The sequence below is a fragment of the Emys orbicularis genome, chromosome 1 (assembly GCF_028017835.1).
Source record: "Emys orbicularis isolate rEmyOrb1 chromosome 1, rEmyOrb1.hap1, whole genome shotgun sequence".
NCBI lineage: Eukaryota > Metazoa > Chordata > Testudines > Emydidae > Emys > Emys orbicularis.
This window is the reverse complement of record NC_088683.1, coordinates 130,755,560-130,777,294: the sequence shown is the minus strand read 5'-3', so window position 1 is coordinate 130,777,294 and position 21,735 is coordinate 130,755,560. Positions and strand designations below refer to the sequence as shown.

General features: G+C 42.4%; 1 protein-coding gene across 1 annotated transcript in view; it reads left to right on the top strand.

Annotated features, from left to right (window-relative positions):
- Window positions 1-6,841: 6,841 nt before the first annotated feature.
- The window catches only part of SULT4A1 (sulfotransferase family 4A member 1), a 35,055-nt gene continuing 20,161 nt past the window's right edge, over window positions 6,842-21,735 (top strand). The window contains exon 1 of the mRNA XM_065423352.1: window positions 6,842-7,010. Coding sequence (XP_065279424.1) covers window positions 6,842-7,010 — 169 coding nt within the window. The remainder of the gene's footprint in view (window positions 7,011-21,735) is intronic.

The window sequence follows — 21,735 nt, the reverse complement described above, 5'->3', positions numbered from 1 at the left end:
TTTCAGGGTATAGTAAATAAAGCAATATAAACAAGTCATTGTCTGTATGAAATTTTAGTTGGTACTGACTTCTCTAGTGCTTTTTATGCAGCTTGTTGTAAAACTAGACAAATATCTAGATGAGTTGATGTACACCCTGAAAGACCTCTGCGTACCCCCAGGGGTATGTGTACCCCTGGTTGAGAACCACTGTCTAAGAGAACAGTATATACACAACTTGACTGGCACAACTCAGCATCAGGGTCATTATAAGATCACAGCACTGAGATATAGTTCTAGTGAAAATAATCATAAGTTTATTACCAAAGGCTAAGATTTAAGAGATAGTGACTAAGGATCACAAATGGAAACAGAAATGGTTACATATAAAACAAAAAGTATAACATGCCTCTTAGAGTCTATACTTAACTTTAACAGGCTAAAACCCTTGTCTAAAGTAGTTTCCCACCTAAAGCAATCTCCCTTAACAAAGACTATAGCATGCTACAATAACTGTCCAGAAACTACAACCTACAATAATGGTATTGCAGCAGTTTGGGGAAATTACTGTAGAATGCCACGGCCTATTATTAAATAAAGGTTGCTATTTGTTATTAAAAATAATTAAAAGCTGAAATTCTACATGGCTGGAGTACAATAGGAAATGTGTTGATCATTGATGCAAACTGCAACCACTGCAGAAAAATTTACATTATGGCTAGCTCAGTTATGCAAGCCATAGCAGTGCACTCTTCTTTGATAGAAACATAATTGCCTAACTCTAGGGGAAATTACAAGTACAAGATTGTGATTCAGGCCTTTTCAGAAAAGCCACATTATTAACTTATGCTTCTGATTTGTTTGTTGCTCATCTTTCTCACTTGCAATCTATGACCTAACTTCCTAATAATAGCTCTTCAATTTTTAATTTTTAAGGAAATATTGCAGGATGCTGGTTATTTTTAGTCATCTGCCTTTTGCATGCCTGCCTTTGTTGCATGCTTAATGCACATGATGTGTCAGTGAAGTAAGTGGGGGTATTTCTTTATATTGCTGAGAGTGCAGTGGAGGTGAGCTGCATTTGTCCTGAAAACCTCTCTCAGCCTACTGGAAAATGTAGTCCTGGGAATGAAAGGGCTGCTAAATTTACCCACAATCTCGGCACAGTCCTCGATGTGTGCTGAATTTGAAGTAGTACATATTGTAGCAGTATAAGCATTGCAAAATTCAGTGAAGATAAGGTATTGTCAGGCTTGATTGTGCCTGGTTCTGTAAGGAGAGGATGTAAGAAGCCTCCCCTCTGCCTTCATGTAACTTCCAGTGGTGGCACAAACATTGTTCCCTGCTGTCCAAGTACTTGTATAGCCCCCATCACCATAGCATCTGAGCATTTCAAAATCTTCAGCATATTTATCCTACAACATCCCTTTGAGGCAGAGAAGTGCTATTATCCACATTTTACAGATGGGAAACTGCAGCCCAGAGAGACTAGGTGAGTTGCTCAAGGTCACACAGGAAGTCTTTGGCAGAGCAGGGAGTTGACCCTGGAACTCCTGAGTACCAAGCAGCACTCTAACCCCAAATATCCCTGCAGGTAAATGAGAGGCTATGGTCTGATCTCCATCGTCACTGGCAACAGAGCTGGGCGGCCATGTTGAGAGCACATGGTGCAACTTTTGAAAAGGTGATGTAGTCACTACTCTGGTGTGCTGTCCTCAGGAGGAATTCTAGCTGGGTCAGCAAGAAATATTCCTGGGAGTTAGAGTGGAGCAAATTTTCAACATTTGTTTAATCCCAAATCAGAACAAAAAGTTGTAATTTTTCACTGAATGGAAAATCTAAAAAAATTCAATTTGGAAATGTCAAAATGATTTCATTATTTTCAATCACAATGGAATATTCTGACATTATTGAAATGGTTCATTTTGGTTTATTGAACAGACCCAAAAATCTTTATTTCAAGTCAGCTCAATATTAAACTGCATTTTTTCATAGTGCTGCATTGCACCACAGAAGTTGTAGTTCAGGATCCTGATGTCCCAATTCTCCCCAATAGGCCAGGCTTCCTGGCCAGGCTACATGTCTTATAATGCACCCAGAGCATTCTTGCATTCACTTCCATGAAGAACCGTGCAGCTCAGTCAGAGGGAAATCCACATTGCACTGTAGGAAGATGTAATCCTCGCGGGAGTCCATCCCATAGGAAAGACTGGAGACCGGAACTACAATTCCTATAAGGTAATGTGCTGATAGGGAATTGAAGTTTAATGTTTTGTTGAACTTATTCAAAATGAAAAATGTTGGGTCAGTTCAAAAAATGAAATATTCCAAATCAAGTAGACATCTCTGATTGATTTCAGTGCACGTTGTGAGAGCAGAATTTGGCCCTTAATTAGGATATCACAGCAACAAGGATATTTTTCTCCTACTGTTGAGATTAAGACATTTTGCCTACCATGAAGATCACATGCAGAAAAGTAGAGGAATAGCTTTACATTGCACTGTTTGGATCAAATTCTCCTTTTAGTTACATCAACGCAACCCAGTTGACCTCAATGGAGTTGCATTCATGTAAATGAAAGGAGAATATGGACCATCTTGTGCAGCTCACAAAAGGTGCACATGAAGCACATCACAGTAGCTAGTGGCCTACTCAATGAACAGCGGTGGGAGAGAAATAGCAAAGGAATAACACAGGTAGTACAAATAAAATAACAGGAGTACTTGTGGCACCTTAGAGACTAACAAATTTGTTAGTCTCTAAGGTGCCACAAGTACTCCTGTTATTTTTGCGGATACAGACTAACACGGCTGCTACTCTGAAACAGGTAGTACAGGATTCACATGTCAAACTGTTGGCAATCATAGAGAGCACAGTGCACAAAATAACACACTGGTAGCTGAGATTCCACAGCCTGTGATATTTATGTTGCAGCTATCCTATCACAGCCAACATCCTGATACAACCAAGAAACAGTGCCTTGAAGCCTTCGGTAGTTGACTCTTTTAGTTCTCACCAACCCTTCTGTGCAATGGAAGGAAGAACGTAGATTTCCCCATGTCCTTGACATCTACTCGTCTTGTCACAATCACCTTACTCACTCCCCCTAAAGAGGACAGAGATCCCTTTCCTTTTAGAAGACCCATCAGTAATTTATTTGATTAAGAGCCAAAGCCTATTTCAGCGAGATTAAGCAGAAGAAGTATTACTTGGTGGTTTACAAAAGAGAAAGAAAACCAAAAGTTAATTAAAAATTCCCAAACTTGAGTTATGAGAAAAGACCCTGTAAATTAGCAACATAAATTTAACTTAAATAGGGCCAGATTCTGATACATTTGACCTTGCGTATCTAATATTAGAGAGGAATATTAAGGCACTGGACTAGGACTAGGAAATCTTGGTTAACTTCCCGGTTCTGCCACAGAATTCCTGTGTTAACTGAGGCAAGTCATTTAGTCTCTCTGTGCCTCAGTTCCCCATCTGTAAAATGGGGAACTGAACAGCCTGGTACTTGTAATTTCCCCTAGAATTACACAATTATGTTTCTATCGAAGAATAGTGCATGCCATGCCTTGCATAACTGAGCTAACCATAATGTAAATTTTTCTCCAGTGGTTGCAGTTTGCACTAATGAACAGCACATTTCCTATTGCACTCCACTCCATCCACATAAAATTTCTGCTTTTAGCTATTTTGAATAACAAATAGCAACCTTTATTTAAAAATGGGCCATAGTTGTAGTGTTTGTCAACGCTGATGCCCCACTCTGGCACTTTGAGTGCAGAAGGTGGGGGCCCGCAAGGATTCTAAAAATTAATACTGGCCACCCCAGGCTTGTATTAAACTCCCACAGTTACAGCTTTTCTCTGACCTTGGATGGGTAGATGCTGCCACCACCCAAGTGCAAAAACCCCTTTTGAGAACCCAGGAAGGTGCACTTGGGAATTCCTTCCTGTGGGGTACCCTCAAGCCCTTTCACCCCCACTCCGGAGAAGAGCTGAGAAAGAAAACAAAGGAAATCAGCTGTTGCCACCAGCTAATTAAACAACATGTGCACAAACCTGTTAGGACATAAAAATTCAATCCTGTTCTTAAAAAAGATAAATTTTATTAAAAACAAAAAGAAAGAAAATACATCTGGAACTCAGGCTATTGCTAGATTTAAAAAGAGCAAATACAAAAATTAAGAATCAAGAATAGCTTTCTTGAGGTCCAGCTTAAAGGTTAAAAGCAAAACAAAAGCACCTGGGGTTAGCACAGAGGAGTCCACAAGCCATAAAGAAATAAAAGAGATAAACCTAATCACGTCTTCCTAGACATTTCCTGGTCTTCTTACATATCTGGGGTTTCAAATGAGTAGTTTCTAGGTATAATCTGGTGATTTTCAAACCTGGCCCAAGCTCCTACAGCATAGTTCCAGCCCTGTCTCTGCTCTCCGAGAGAACAACACAGACTTTTTAACCCTTTACAGGTAAAGCAAGTAGAGAGAGATTTTATAGCTAACTGGCTGGCTGGGTGTCACACATGCTATAATATTTGTTAAGGTTACTGTGAAACTGGTTTGAAACAATCAGAAGATATTGATTGTCAGGTTTTAAGATTTTATGGTAGGTTCTCTTTAGAGTAGTGTGGCCTAGTGGATAGCGCAATGGACTGGGATTTATGACCCCTAGGTTCTATTCCTTGCTCTATCACTGGATGACCTGGGGTAAGTGCCTTCACTTCTCTGTGCTTTTATTCTCCCTCTGTAAAATGGGGATAATACTTTCTGTCTCAGATTGCGAGCTTTGGGACAGAGATTATCTCTTACTTTGTGTTTGTACTGAGCCTAGCACAATAGGGACTCAACCTCAGTTGGTGCTTTAGGTATAATATTAATATTTTGACCACAGTTAGGACAGTTGGTGTGGTCTCCAAAAGAACAGCATTATTCTCTGTCAAAAGAGTAGTTCTGAAAGTAAAACTATGAGAATTATTATGTTTGTGTTTATTTTATACATCAGCCAAAGGGAATGGCAGGGCATCTCTTACAGAAAAATTTTAAACACAGCAAAGATAACAAAGCTTGTAATATGCAGTAGCTACCCTGCTTTTCAACTGCACATGATAAGAAGGACTATCCTTCATTGTTTGATTCAAATTTATTTCTAACCCATATACCAGTAAGTTTATAAGATCTCTGGGATATGGATTGCCATGTAGTATAGATTTGTATGGTACCAAGCACAATGGCAACTGACCTGATGCTACCATCACAATAATGTCAGAAATAATACAATAATAATTAACTAAGCTGATGTTATCACACATTCATTATAGTAAATTATTGACTTTATAAATTCTCAGTTATAAACATGTGGCTGTAGATAAACATATACATCCTCAAGAAATTAATCCCACCCCATTTTGAGCTTCCTCCTCTATACTTCTGTATTTTGGGTCTCTCTTTTAGTTGCGCGTGTATTGGTAGATGGAGAAATGTATGCCATTAGCATTGTGAATGGATAGCCATGTCAAGTCTCTTTTATAGGCTTCTCTCCTTCCTCACGCTTTTAGACATTTTGCTGCTTAGACCTTTATTCTGTACCTGGCCTTTTGAAGAATTACATGTAGCTATAAGGCTTTTTTTGGAGTCTAATTATAACACCATCTTGCTGTCTTCAGCCCCATTAACACTTTTAGCCTTCACCTCTCAAGAATGAGCCACACACTCTAATTTTGTTAATGTGTATTTTTGGTTTTTGGCCATGCTGGGGCATCCAAGCAGGTGTTATCACTACAAATGTCTCCAGTTTAGACAAGATGGGGGTGGGGGAGTGGGGGAGGCATGTTTGCCTTTGGAAGCCTGCAGCATTCCAGCAATGGGCCCATTAGCTGGAGTTTGGGCTGTCACCCATCCATGAGTTGCTAGGGTAGGTTTAGTTTTGATGGGCTAGATCCTCCCTCCCACAAGCATTGTCTGCAGAATGGCCACCACCCCTAAAATAACGTTTGTGGCCTGAGAGATATTATAGGGGTCACTGCTGCTGCCTGATAACTTATTGCTGACTCCGAGCCCTCACTTCATCCCACTCCTTGACCTTTGCCAAGAAGAGCCCTTGCAATGCTGCAAAGGACACATTTAGCTCATCCCACAACCCCGCAGAGGTGGCCCCAATGCATGGGTGGGTCGGTGGGGAAGCAGGATGAGGGGCTGATTGTGAAGACACAACCCAACCCCCTGCAGCCCAAATGACATCGTGGGGTCATCCTCCATTGAAGGGACTGCTGCACAGCTGACTTCTCCATGGGGTCGTGTATGACTGGAGGGGTTGCGGGTGCCCCCTGCAACCCATGGGCTGGAGTGGGGAAGGCAAATCAAATCACTAACCCCTTCTTCCATCCCCCCACTTCCCTTGCAACTCGGGCCCCATGCCACCAGCCTAGCGCATAGCCCATGGCCCCACCTCCCTGCTGTGTGTGGGGGGGGGGGAGGGAGGGAGCATCGCTCCAGCGCGGCACCTGGAGGGTTAAGCAGTGGCGAGGAGACCAATGCTGCCGCCGCCGTTGCTCAGAGCTGAGCTGCTGCATCCTCCCGCCGGCCCCGCGCTGCATTACATCACCAGAGCCAGAGCCCATTCGCTGCAGGTCGGACTTCTCTCCCCAGCCCGCCTTGCCCGCGCAGCCAGCCCGCTTCTCTGCCCCCCTGCACCCCGCCGCCGGCCGGCACCCGCCACCTCCTGCTCCCGGGCGTGTGGCCGCGTGGGGGCTGCTGCTGCTGCTGAGCCCGCAGAGTCTCCTCCCTCCTCCCCAACCCGCGTCTCCAGGCTGAGCCCTCCCCGGGGCCCTTGCCCACCTGGCCCGCCCCTGGCAGGAAGGAGGATGGCGGAGAGTGAAGCCGAGACCCCCAGCACCCCCGGGGAGTTTGAGAGCAAATACTTTGAATACAATGGAGTGCGGCTCCCTCCCTTCTGCCGGGGGAAGATGGAGGAGATCGCCAATTTCCCGGTGAGGGGCAGTGATGTCTGGATTGTCACCTATCCCAAATCAGGTACAGATTCATTCTCTCCGAGCCGGGGGCAGCGGCCTTTTCCTCCCCGCCCAGGCACTGACTGCCCCTGGGGTTTGCCTCTTTCCCAGCTGAGCCCCGGGGCTTGGGTTCTGAACAAGTTCCAGGCTCTGTCTCCCTCCCCGTGGCTGCTTTAACTCGGTAACATACGGGATAACGCAGCCTGAGCGGATGGGCTCTGTGCTGATGGGCTTATGTCTGCACGGTAACAGTCTATGTAGCAATGTCTGCACAGCACTTTGGAAACCATACAGAGCAATAGCCATGCTCTTTTATATCGGGTTTGCCTCTCCTTAGCCAGGTCTGGATCGCAGAACACAGCGACATGAGCAGACATAACGTGTGTGGCTTGTATTGAATTTTACATCGTCAAAGTGTTGCACACACTTACGCAACAAAAACTAAATGAGATACACTGCCTGACAAAGCGAATTGTTTTAACAGTGGCAGTGGGGCTAGATACAAGAATTTGCTTCAAGATAGGATCTTTGAAGCTGAGCGAGCTTTGGAAAGCAATAAATTAGATACTGGGATGATGGATTGCCCTCCGTTCAAACGTTCATTGACATCCATCAACACCCTTTGAAGTTAAGGGGGAGTTCTGTGGCCAGGGCACTTTACTGCGGGATTGGGCGGGGTGAATGGGAAATATAGATCCCTCTCCTAGGGATTTTCGACTGCATAAAAAATAAAGGGCCAGTTGCTGCTACCCTTGTTTTGGAGCACCTTTCTCCATTGATTCCACCTGGACTGCTGAAGGAGGAAGGTACTAGTCAGTGAGAGTAATGTGTCATAATCTGGCCCAAGATAAATATGTAAAGGCAGGATATATGTTGAAGCAGATGTAGTGACAGCACTCCACCACCACCCTCATTACTGTCTCTAAGGAAAAGGAAAGCCAGAGTGTTCAGTGAGGACATGTGCTTGGAACAGTTAAACAGAATAGTAAGACATGCCCCCTATTAATATAAGTATGTGTTTCTGCAGTAAACAGTTTGAGCTGATTACTGTAGTATCTATGCTTTTAACGCCATATTATTTTATTATTCTCTCCATTTTCAAACAAGTGCTTAGACTGAATTAATATGGATACAGTGCTGCTGCCAAAGAAGCAGACAATATGGTAGCTTCATAACCCACCCGATAAAACTGGAAACAAACAGAGATGTATGGACTCTTTCTTTTTAAACACATCGTTGAATGACTTTCCCCCTGGTAATAAGATGATCTCTTTCTGGAAAATTCAAAGTCCATTGTACTGAGAAAACAGATGTTAGCTCTCTCAGTACAATGGCAAAATCGTGTTGTTTTACATTATGGGTAAAAAGATTACTTACTGACTCCTTTCATTTGACTGTATATTTTATCAAAGTGTTATGTGCTTCTCCAGTTTCTCTTGATGTACCAGTGTAAAAGTGCACAGTCTTCCATGATGAAAGATCCTGTTATTGTCCACTGGAGTTTTAAGTGCTTATTGCAGCTGCTGTTTCTTTATACTTAACTAATAATGATGCTGTTAATGATTCTGGTCAGTGTTTGGCAGATGTCTGCAGTGTAGTGCAGACAGACCAGTGGACCAAAAATGCTAGGAGTAGAACCTGATAGCTATTGCCTTTTTTAGCTATCTCTCTAAAAATCTATGACATGCAGAAAGCACTAAAAGTTCTATTTAATTATTTCAGCTTATTGAGGTTTCAGTTTTGTCTTGTGTTACTGTTCTTGAATCTAAAGTGGTTCGTTAGAGAACCCCATATTGGTTTGTATTGGTGAGCCATAAAATATGCCTTACTACCCTGTGTCCCCCCATAATGCACATCAGAGCAATATAAAGTGTCAAGAGGCAACTGCTTAGTTCCCATAATTTTACAACCACTGAATCATAAGTAGTTATGAATAGTCACCCAACTCACAATTATTATTATTGTTGTTGTTATAGTAGTAACATTATAGATGCACAGAGGCCGCAGTGAGATCAGGGCCCTATTGTTCTAAGTACCATATATACACTGTAATAATGATGCCTCGCTCTTAGAAACTGTGTTTCACCTGCAGATCTCAAAGCACTTTACAAAGAAGATCTGTATCATTATCCTCATTTTACAGATTGGGAAACTGAGGCACGGAGAGGTGAAGGAATTGGAATTGCTCATTTATGAGTATAAATTCGATTTTGTTGATATAACTGAAACCTGGTGGGATGATTCCCATGATTGGAATGTTAAAATCAATGGTTATAAACTATTTAGGAAGCACTGAGTGGGCAAAAGGGGAGGGGGAGTGGCACTGTTTGTCAACAGGGCATTACCTGTTTCCGAGTAACTGATAACTCAGAAGAAAATTATCTTGAATGCTTATGGATCAATGTCCTAACAGATAAAGCATAAGAGTATTAACTGGTGTCTGCTACAGACCTCCAAATCATACTAGGGAATACGATAACTGTCTCCTAATGTACCTGTCTGTAAGGTTTAGGGGGGAAAAGCTACATGATCGTGGGGGCCTTCCATTTGAATGACATACACTGGAGATCTCATGCTGCCAGTACTAAAACATCCTTGGAATTTCTAAATATTATAAATGGCAATTTCCTAACTCAAAAAGTGTTGTGTCCAATACAGGGAAATTCTATATTAGATCTCATCTTGACAGATAAAGAGGAACGGATCACAGAACTAAAAATTAATGGTAACTTAGGTTCAAGTGTTCATGATTTGATCACATTTATTATGTGCAAGCAGAATAAAGTCCAGACCAGAAATTATATATATATACTTGGGGCTTTAACATGGCCAATTTCACAAAGCTGAAAACAATTATGAACCAGATCAGCTGGGGAGAAGAAATCAGAAAAATGTGAATGATAATTGGGAATTGTTTAAGAACACTTTATTAGATGTCCAAAAAGCCACAAACCCACAACTGAGGAAGAAGGCCGTACAGGTTAAAAAATTGACCTGGTTTTGCAAGAGAAGTGAAGGTAGTTATATCAAAATTATAAACTTTCCCTTTCTTCCAGTTGTTGTTGTTGTGGTGTGTGTGTGTGTGTATATATATATATATATATATATATATATATATATATATATATATATATATATATATATTATAAAATTGGTAAGGGAAACAGGGACACAGGGAGAAATTCATGGCCAGCACCGTTAAGGACAATAGGAAGGAGCTTTTAAAGTACACCTCTACCTTGATATAATGCTGTCCTCGGGAGCCAAAAAATCTTACCGCGTTATAGGTGAAACCGCGTTATATTGAACTTGCTTTGATCCACTGGAGTGCGCAGTCCCGCCCACCCCGGAGCACTGCTTTACCGTGTTATATCCGAATTCGTGTTATATCGGGTCGCATTATATCGAGGTAGCGGTGTATATTAGGAACAAAAAGAATCCTACCTGAGGTATTGGTCCATTACTAGATGGAAATAGTAGAATTTGAGTTATAATGCAGAAAAGACAGAAGTGTTCAAGAGATATTTCTGTTCTGTATTTGGGAACAAACAGATAATGTAATCATATTATATGATGAGAACATTCTTTTCATTCTACTGGTATCTCAGGAGCATATTATGCAGCAGCTTCTAACGTTAGACATTTTTAAATTAGCAGCTCTGGATAACTTGCATCCAAGAGTTTTATAAGAGGTGGCTGAGGAGCTCTTGGTCAAAAGGGCTAATGAAATCCTTGGATGCATAAACAGGGTAATCTCGAGTAGGAGTTGTGAGGTTGTTTTACCTCTGTATTTAGCACTGGTGTGACCACTATAGGAATACTGTATCTAGTTCTGGTGTCCACAGTTCAAGAAGGAAGCAGATAAATTGGAGAGGGTTCAGAGAAGAGCCACAAGAATGATTAAAGAAATAGAAAACATGCGTTATAGTGATAGACTCAAGGAGTTCAATCTATTTAGTTTAACAAAGAGAAGGTTAAAGGGTGACTTGATTAGTCTGTAAGAACCTACACGGGGAACAAATATTTAATTATGGGCTCTTCAGTCTAGCAGAGAAAGGTATAACACAATCCAATGGCTGGACAAATTCAGACCGGAAATAAGGCATACATTTTTAACAGTGAAAGTAATTAACTATAGGCATAGTTTACTAAGAGCCATGGTGGATTCTCCATCACTGACAATTTTAAAATGAAGATTGATGTTTTTCTAAAAGATCTGCCATAGCAATTTATTTTGGGGGAAGTTCTATGGCTTGTGTAATGCAGGAGGTCAGACTAGATGATCACAGTGGTCCCTTCTGGCGCTGGAATCTATGCATCCATGAAAAAGTGACTTGCCCAAACTTACCCAGAAGCAGAAATGGGGCTAGAACCCAGCCCGGAGCACCCATGAAAAAAAATTGGTGGGTGCTCAGCACCCACTGGCAGCTGCCCGTGGCCCCGCCCCGTCCCCCTGCTCCAGCTTGCCTCCGCCGCGAGTGTGCCGCTGCGTCCTGCTTCTCCCCCCCTCCCTCCCAGCGCTTGCGCTGCAAAACAGCTGATTTGCGGGGCAGGGAGGGAGGGGGAGGAGGGGGAACGCGGCTTGCTGGGGGAAGAGGCGGGGCTGGGGCAGGGATTTGGGGAAGGGATCCAATAGGGGCAGGGAAGGGCGGAGTTAGGGCAGGGACTTTGGGAATGGGGTTGGAATGGGGGTGGGGCCAGTGGCAGGGATGGGGTGGAGTTGGGGCAGGGCCAGGGGCAGGGGCGCGGGCATCCACCGGCGCAGGAGAAAGTTGGCGCCTATGCAGTCCACAATATTATCTTACCTCTTACAATAAAAAAATATTGATAAGGACCTCACTGGTAACTACAGCTAGTCAGACTTTTTAAGTAAAAAATGTGGCCTTTAAAAAAAAAAAAAAAAGTAATTTCAGACAAAATATTATCAATGGTGTCAAAATTTTTCATGAAAAATGTAGTGTCATTTTCAATCTTTTCCCCCCAAGATCTTATTTATTTATCCATTTATTTATTGTGAAAATAGGTTTTTATTTTTTGACTTGGTCTAGTGGTAATCACTCAAAAGAGAAAATAAACAACAACTGAATTAGTCAATTGACAGAGGTCAGTGCTTCTAGCAGTTATACTTCCACAGTCCCACGCTGCAATCAAATGACAGAAGGATCTATCCTAGTTATTCCTCGTATGGCTGTTGATTTGGCCAAGAAAAGAAACAAATGGCTACAAATCCATATTTCCGATGAGGGCGGTGCTGTCTGAATATGCATAATGGTAGACCAAAAAATTATTTAACTTGTACAGAGACAATTTCACCCCACACAGGCTGGGAAATACAATACTGAACCTGTGTTGGTGAGAGTGCTTGGCAGTGTGTACATATATTGGGAGTGACCCAAGATAAAGGATGCTGTAACGTAGTGGAAAATTTAATATGTCAGTGGTCCTGCTGGGAGTAATGTAATAAACTTAGGAGAAAAAGATCCTACTTTAATGTGATTGCTACTGACAGCAGCCTAAATAAATATACTCTTTATATCCCTAATTAATCCTAACATCTGCCTCCAATAAATGACTTAACAAAGTTTGGAAATTCCTGATCTTGGAAAAACTCATGCATGCAACCCAAAAGACACATTCTTCATGTAATTACAAGGAAACTATATGTTATCTCTGCAACGTTAATGCTAGTCAGGCATCTTGCAGTCTGTCTTTCTACCTTTTTTAAAGAAAAGGGGTCACTAACTTCTTCCCCGGTGTAACTCCATTGATTTCAGTGGAGGTACATCAGGGAGGAATGTGACCCATTACGATTATGTTTTGCACTGGTTGTGAATGTAAAATGGAATACCATTCTGTATATGATGAAATAATTGGAACCTTTACAGCAGATTGCTTTACAGATGAGATAAGATGTGTAATACTCTGCAGGAAGGCTATTGTTATACTACAGCCTGTCAAAACTCATTGTGATATACTCACTCATACAGCTTACTCTTATGTGCCTATCTCAAAAAAATAAAATTTCTATATATACATTTAATAAACGTTATTACAAAATTAATAATGGGATTCTTGTAAGATATTTCTCCAGACGCTTTGCCTAAGGCCACGTACATCTCTGTTTAAACTCCATGGACTTGAATGGAGTTAAACCAGGGATGCAACTGGTCCCTGAAGTATGGTGTAGCTCACCAGTTTTGTCATCCAGATGCTATGCTCCTATGATGCTAGTCAGCTATACACCCGAACTATATATTTGCCTCACTTTCAAGCTGATATACAATGCCCTTCTTGATGGTTATCGTTACTGCGCCTGTTCTGAATGAATGTGTATTTTATGTTCTTGGGTCAAAGCCTACAAATTAATGCCCTTTATTTTCTTCACTTTGCAAAATTGGTAGCTTGAGAAAGCAGAGTTATTCAAGTGAATAATGAAGCTGTCTTTCCACCTTGGCTATTCTGCCAAATAATTAGCTAGAATTCTATCTGGGAAAATGTCAGCATTGGGCAAATATCAGCATCAAGTTACTGCCCAAGTGGTCCATGCAAACTCCTACTTGTCTGCATTGTTATGCTGTGTCAAATGCCAGTGGCAGCTGCTGTCACTATCAGATACTTCCTGTATCATCTTGTACTCGCTGGAGTTGTATTATTACCAAGTCTTGAGCTTTTTTAATCCAGCACTGGAATCCTGTGGCCACACAATTAAGTTTATTCCCCAGAAACATGAAGGTTGGCCCTAGGCCCTCTGTTTAAATAAACACGTTCAGGACACTTACACATAGCAAAGTCCTTCTTGAACTGACCTGTAAGTTCACTATGCTCCCCTTCTTCAAATCCTTTCTCATTGTCTCTGGCATGGTATCTTTAAGAAATCAGCCAGTGAAGGGACAGATGGGTTAGTTACCACTTAGTTTATTTACAAATATCAAAAAACAAAATGGTACAAATGTATACTAGAGGGTCCCAGACTTTGTTGCTTCTCTGGGATGAGTGCACTGCACACACCAGGGACTTTTTGGATTCCTCCATTCTTCCCCATAACCTCCAGGTGCCACCCTCCCATCACCCTCTATTTCAGGGACTCCCTGCAACCTTCCCACTCCCTCCTCCATACCAAGGACTCTCTGTGTCCCCCATTTCTGCCTCTGCCACATGCCAGGGGCTCTGTGTGCCACCTCATTCCTCCATCTCTCCCACAGACCCCATTCTGCCACTTCCTCATCATGCGTGGGCTCTGCGTACCCTCCATTCCCATCTCTGAAATTCTGGGGTTGATCGGATGCAGTATTCAAAAGTGACCGTGTTACAGACAAACACAGAAATGCCATCGAGTTCAGTGTAAGACCTTGCTTCACTTGGCCAATAAAAATTGTATGTTTGTGTGTACCCTTCTGCCCCATGTTTCATGTGTCTTCTCGGATTGTAAGCTCTTTGGGGTAGGGACCAGGTGTTCCTGTAGCACTTAACACAATGGGGTTTCTGTGTGGGGCCTCTGGGTGCTAGTATATAAATATTAAATAATAATGATATAACTGCACACGTAACAGTGCACAGTTGCATAGGACCAATCTTCCCGGGGTTCTGTGGTCTATACACATCCTGACTCACCAACTAAAACACCACCTGGAATTACTCAACTACAGTTTTGTCTGATTAATTGGTTAATGTTTATGCAGATTTAAAAGGTATTAAGTATTATTACTCCAGTATGAGTGGATCATGGCATAGATTCTATTCCTTATGTGCTCATACGCATTCTCTTGGTTGCTGCTTGGTAATGCCAGCAGCCTTTGCATGACACGAGTGATTGATGAGCATGGACACAATGGGATGATTCTTTTCTCACGTACACCAGCTTTACACTGGTATAACTCCACTGACAGCCTTGATTTGCACAGATATAAATGAGAGGAGAGTCAGGCTGAAAGGCTGCTGGGCAGCGTACGCAAAGCTGGCTGGTTCGTATGCCAGAAGCAGTGTCAGACAAAGTGGGATGAATCAGCTGAAGGCTGCAGCGGACTGCAGTGTTTGTTCCTGGTGGTGGCAGTAGCGGGCCCATGTCTGGCCACAAATTAGACATTCTGTCAGAAAGACAGGCGTGGAGTCCAACTGTCTCACCTGCCTGTTTCCTTTAGACCCTCTTCCCAACTTCCATTGTCTCTGCAGTGGTGAGAGTGACAGTCACCTGGTATTTTTTTCTAACAACTATCTCTTGTGCTGCTCTGGACTCCATTGCCAGATAATTAGCCCATTTCTGCTATGATCTGACTTTTGTAATTCCCCATTCTCTTCCCCAGGAACTTCTACGAAAATAATAAATTTAGGGTTATTTTTATTTGCCTTCTGTTTTTTTGAGTCTTTAGGGTTCATGTTTTTATGTTTTCCTTCACAAGCACAAGGGCTAGAACTTCAATTTATGCCCCCACACAGGAGCACAGGTTGAGAGACAATCTAGACCTAATATAGGCAGGGCTGGTAGCACTGCTATTATTAAGGTTCCTTGACACTTCCCATTGTAAGACCCAGTTTTGAGTTGCTTAATACTTTGCCAAACTTTAACCACCTGAAATTTTCCAAGCTGGGTGTTTGCTTCTGCAGGCTGATGAAATCAATAAATAATCATTTATTATTTATAACAACTAAATCAAAAAATAATTTCAGCCAAAATAATTCAGGTGTTTTTGAGGAGGAAGCTAGGGAAAAATACATTGGTTTTTTTTTTTAATGTTAAAAAAATCTGGTGAACCTTTCCTTTGGAATGCTCCAATCCTCCCATGTTTTGGAGCTGGGTCTTAAAAATTCAGCTAGGGGCTGGCCTTTATCTTAGAGTTATTGCTGTTCCATGAAAATACGCCCAGACTTGGCCAAGTCATAAGCCTCTGAAAATGGCATTCCTCATATGCTCAGCAGAGACTTGCTAAAGCAGGGGTTCTCAACCTTTTTCTTTCTGAGGGCCCCGCCAACATGCTATAAAAACTCCATGGCCCACCTGTGCCACAATAGCTGGTTTTCTGCATATAAAAGCCATGGCCGGGGTTACAGGGGTAGCAAGCAGGGCAGTTGCCTGGGGTCCCATGCCACAGGGGCCCCAGCGAAGCTACATTGCTCAGGCTTCGGCTTCAGCCCTGGGTGGTGGGCTTTAGTCCCATGTGATGGGGCTTCGGCTTTCTGCCCTGGGCCCAGCAAGTCTAATACTGGCCCTGCTTGGCGGCCCTCCTGAAACCTGCTTGCAGCCCCCCAGGCAGCCCTGGACCCCTGGTTGAGAACCACTGTGCAAGAGCTTAGCAGCTAAAATCTCCAACGATTCTGTCCTCACTGAGCTGACTGGAACCTCTCACAGCTCTTGGTGCTGAGCAGCCTGCACTTGCACCATCTCCCAGGGAGCCACTGAGCATGCTCCAGCCCAGGGCTACAAGAATGAAACCAGGCTTTCCCTATAATGGCTGTTTGCACAATGGGCCTGCAGCTAAAAGCTGTTTGGAGCAAGGACCATCTTTTTGGTCTGTTCTAACACAATGGGGTCCTGGTGTATGACTGGGGCTCCTAGACACAACCACAATACCAATAAATAATAAAAACTAATTATAATTGTAGACATTGGGAATTTTGCCCTTGATTTCAGTGGGAGCAGGATCAGACCCTAAGTGGGTCGAGCAGGAAGCATTGCTACCTAGATTAGTTGAAGAAGCAATGCACTTGGTCTCAGTATAGCAGTACCTCTCTTCAGCGCATCTCATCAAACAAGCAAAGAGATGTGACAAGAGCGGGAGAGAGCAGATAGTCCAAAAGGAGGAAAGACCTACTACCATCTAGCAGGTTTCATTTGGGTAACCCAGGAACTGTAGAATAATGACTTTCCTGTCAAGAAAGCTGTAGAGAAAATCCAAGTAATTTCCTTTTTGTAAACAGGCTCAGAAAAAATGTTTCCCCATTAAAAAGGTCAGAAGGATTTTTATGGACATCTTGTACTTGTGCAACATTTGGTATTGACCAGACTCAATGGCTCTGAAGGCTAAAGAATTTTTAAAAAATGTATTCAGTCCTAAACCAGTTGCTGATCACTGCTATCTCATTTTGTTGCTCATCTGCCTCATTAAAGATATAAATTAAAGGAGTTTAAGTGCTTTAAAGATGAGCTAAAAGGAATTGAGTAGCCACAACTCAGTATTCTCATTATGCAATTCTCTGTTAAAATGCTCTTTGTCATGGTAACTACTTCAGTACTGCCTCACATACATGATACACAGAGCAAAACACTACCTCCAGTGTTGTCCCATATAAGTTGCCTCAGAAGTGCTGTCAAACTCAACACTTCAAAGAATAGTTCTGCATACACAAGAGGAAGATTGGTTTTGTAATGAAAGCACTGGTACTGGGACACAGTAGATATGAGTTTCCTTCCCAGCCAGGCAATATAGACCTCCAGTGTGACCTTGGCCAAGTCATTTAATCTCTCTCTGCCTCACTTCTCCATCTGTAAAATGAAGATAATTATACTTCCTTCCACCTATGCTTTGTCTTGTCTATGTAGATGATAAACTCTTTGGGCTAGGAATGTTATGTACAGCCTCTAGCAAAATGCGGCCCTCAGTGGTTTGCGCATTGGCCTGCTAAACCGAGGGTTGTGAGTTCAATCCTTGAGGGGGCCACTTAGGGATCTGGGGCAAAATCGGTACTTGGTCCTGCTAGTGAAGGCAGGGGGTTGGACTCGATGACCTTTCAAGGTCCCTTCCAGTTCTAGGAGATAGGATATCTCCATTAATTCAATTCACTTGAGAGGGGGTCTAGGCATTAATGCAAGTAATAAAAATACTAATAATTAAATAAAGTGTTCTCTTACACTGGGTGGGAACAACCAGCAAAAAAATTCAAATGCAAACTTCTGATGTTCTCAGTCACTTTAATTTGAATTTTCTATGCCATTTCAGAACAGTCACAGCTTGGGTATTAGAGTTGATGCCACTGTGAGAAGGTGCTGAATAAATGAAGGTATTCAAGGCTTCCTTAGAATACAAGAGTCCTTTACAGCCTCGTACATTGACAGGCAAATAAAATCAAATAGTTTAGATAGAAACAGTACTAATTTTATAGGCTATTGTGGAGTCAATGACTGTTAAGTGTTTGACTGACTAGTGTGTGTATGTGTATACACTAGTGAGTAAGGCTGGAGAAGCACACCAGTCTTGTAAATATGTCAGTCTTGAAGGATTATGGGCTGAGGCAATCCACTAGCCCCACACAGTTCTTATGAGGGGAGTGATGGTAGCATTGGGAAGTGTCAGGAAGGAAGCAAGTCTGTGAGATGAAGGTGTGAGGAAGAGGCGTTAGCTAGGAATAAGTGAGGCAGTCACTGGGAGAGGGTGAAAGGTAAAGAGAGACAGTGAAAGGAGCTGGGAGGAAGGTAATTGGGTAGCTAACTGATTAGAGGTTTTACCAGTCACACCAAAATCTACCTATTATTTAGAAAGTGGGAGCTAATTCCAGACCTTGTAGCCATCCCCATTCCCAGTGGGAGAGAGGGGCAGCAAATGAGATGTCTGAACTCATCATTTAAAAGGCCGAAGGTTCTGGATAATATCTAATGAAATTAGATTAATAGACAATAGTCCTGATTCAGCTTTTAGCTACACTGGTGTAAATGAGTAGTAAATCTATTTAAGCCAATTAAATGATACCCGTTTGAAACAGGTAAGATCAGAATCAAGCTCAATATATACATATTGGCTATATATACAGTGGTCCAGATTCACCAGCATGCTATGGCTGTTTTGCAGTGCACTGGTGACGCAGAGCAGCTGTAAACCCAGGCTAGCCAGCCAGTTAAAAGCCATGTTTACTGCTGCTTTGTGTTGCCAGAGGGGCAAGAAGCAGCTGTAGTGCACCATTGAAATTGGCTCATTCTGTGTATATATTGCTCAGATTTACCTTAATGATGTACCCTTCAATGTCTATTGAATTGTTATTGCCTTCTGATTATAAGGAATGTAGAGCTCTGAGCAAAAGATTGCATTGCAGAAATCACGCACATAGACACACAAAGACGTAACCATGCAGATCAGCTTGCCATGCATTCTGTGCTCATTTTATTAAATTAGGGCTACGTTCTCTCCTAATTTAGAACAATGATAGAAACATTGTTGCCTGCCTCAAGCTGTGATTTTACATTTATGAAAAAAATGAAAACATTTTTGACGTGACTAGGGGTGCAGGTATCTTGCAAACATTGATATCACTTGGGGCAACTCTTGTGGCATATGATCATAACTCTTTCTGAAAAAAAAAAACCAGTTTGATACAAAAATGTTTTACCATTTTGTCCCTGTATGATTAATACAGTAGCATACTTATTGCTAGGTGATTGTGAAGTAGTGCCATGCCTGGAGGGGGAGCAACATTTGTTAAATGTTTAAAACACTGAGGTGCTTATTTCTTATTTTTTGTACATATGGCTCTTGCCTGCAGCGCATTTACATGGCACTGTGGGTGCACTGGCTTCATGCTATTCATTTTCAAAAATATATGCAAATGCACACCAGTGTGGGTAGGTTTTTGCTGATGACTTTCCTGAAGCAGATTTCAAACTGGGGCATGGAAATTCCCTTCTGACTACAAAAGGAAGCTGTGTGAGTTTGAATGCCAAGAGAGCACTTTCAGAACTGACGAGCATGATTCCAGCAGAGCCTAGCACATGGGAAATGACTGGTTTCATAGAAAAGGCTGGATGCAGTAACATCTCCTGCCTTCTGATCCCCTGCTTGTCAGTTCCAGCACACACTGTGAGGCCATGGATTAAGGGGCCACTGTGGCCACATTAAGGGTCTCTATATACCAGGATAAAGACCATGATTTCAGCCCCCTGAAATCAATGGTGCTGAAGATAACTAAATGGTACTAACTGATTTAAAGCAATGGCATGCTAAATGGGAGTTTTGAAAAAATTGGCATTAGGACAAGACTCTTTTCTGCATCATTGCCTTCTACAGAACATTGTATCACCTTTCTGAAAATGCAGGGGAGTTAAACAGTGTGGGAGGATTCAGAACTGCAGCCCAAGCATGTTTTAGGTGCTGCTAAGGTATTGCACCAGGATACGGTCCTGGCATCTTTTTAGAATAGGCTCTAGAATGAGAATGGGACTGAAACTGTCAGAGGCAGCTGGATGTAGGACACAGTTGATAACAGTTGTGTAAGGGCCTGCACCTACTAAGAGTGCTGTAGAAGAGTTGAGATTTGAGGATCTATAGATCCTGCAATTAGTGTAAACACTGGCTGGGATTATTACTGTTATTTTATATACCCAGAATATTCCAGGTGCCCTGAATAGTGTATAAAGAACATTTTTCCCCCCAAAGCTTCTTACTGTCCTGTTGATCTTCCCCTCATTGTGACTGCAGGTCTCCTGTATTCTCAACACTGGTCCCTGTTCCAGGGTTCTAATATTAGGTAGGACCTCTGAATCACTCAGAGTCACAGAGGTAATCTTCACCAAAAGGAAGCCCTGGAGGGAAGGCTGGAAAAGCAAGTAATAGGACTGGATTATCTGTGGACATGGTCATGTACCTGGTTTATATTGTTTTTCTTTTTCTATTCAGAGCCCTTATACTATTTTTTTCCTTGTTATTTTGACATCATAGGTCTTGTGTATATCTACACCATGGTAGAGTGTTACATTTAGATAGCAGAGACTTAAGGGGATAAAAACAACAAGTAGTCTGGTGGCACCTTAAAGACTAACAGATTTATTTAGTCATAAGTCATGGGTAAAAAAACACTTCTTCAGATGCATGGAGTGAAAATTACAGATACAAGCATAAATATACTGGCACATGAAGAGAAGGGAGTTACCTTACAAGTGAAGAACAAACAAAGAGACAAACACCTACAAGATCTTTATCAAGCATTCTTAAAACTACAATACCCACCTGGGGAAGTGAGGAAACAGATTGACAGAACGAGACTGTACCCAGAAGTCACCTACTACAGGACAGGCCCAACAAGGAAAATAAAAGAACACCACTGGCCATCATGTACAGCCCCCAGCTAAAACCTCTCCAGCACATCATCAAGGATCTACAACCTATCCTGAAGGACAATCCCTCACTCTCACAGACCTTGGGAGGCAGGCCAGTCCTCACTTACAGACAGTCCCCCACCCTGAAGCAAATACGCAGCAGCGCCAGCAACTACACACCACACCACAGAAACACTAACCTAGGAACCAATCCCTGTAACAAACCCCGTTGCCTACTCTGCGAAGTTGTCAACAAAACTTTTGTCTTTCACGGGTACTTAAAAAAGCCCCCCCGCAAAAGACAAAAGTTTTGCCGACGCAAGTGGCAGTGTGAATGCGGCTTTCCTGAGGACAAAGCTAACACCGCTCACGGGGCTGGAAGTATTTTGTCAGCAAAAGTGCCGACAAAGTACCGAAAAAGAGCGTTTACACACACTGACTTTTAGTGACAAGGCTGTACACAGCCTTGTCACTAAAAGCTGCGTGGTGTAGACAAGCCCTAAAAATCAAGACACTGGATTTTATGGCTCATTACACAGGCTGTAACCCACTAACTCTCCTTTGTCTGACAACTGAAGAGGTGTTAACTCCTCATTTCACCTTGAATGGTCTCTTGCAATGTGTGTTGATCCCTCACGCTTAACAATCTGTTCTGCCTTGTTTTGGCTGTGACACTCTTGAGTGTCTTTCCCAGACCTGAAGAAGAGCTCTGTGAAAGCTTGAAGTCTTGTCT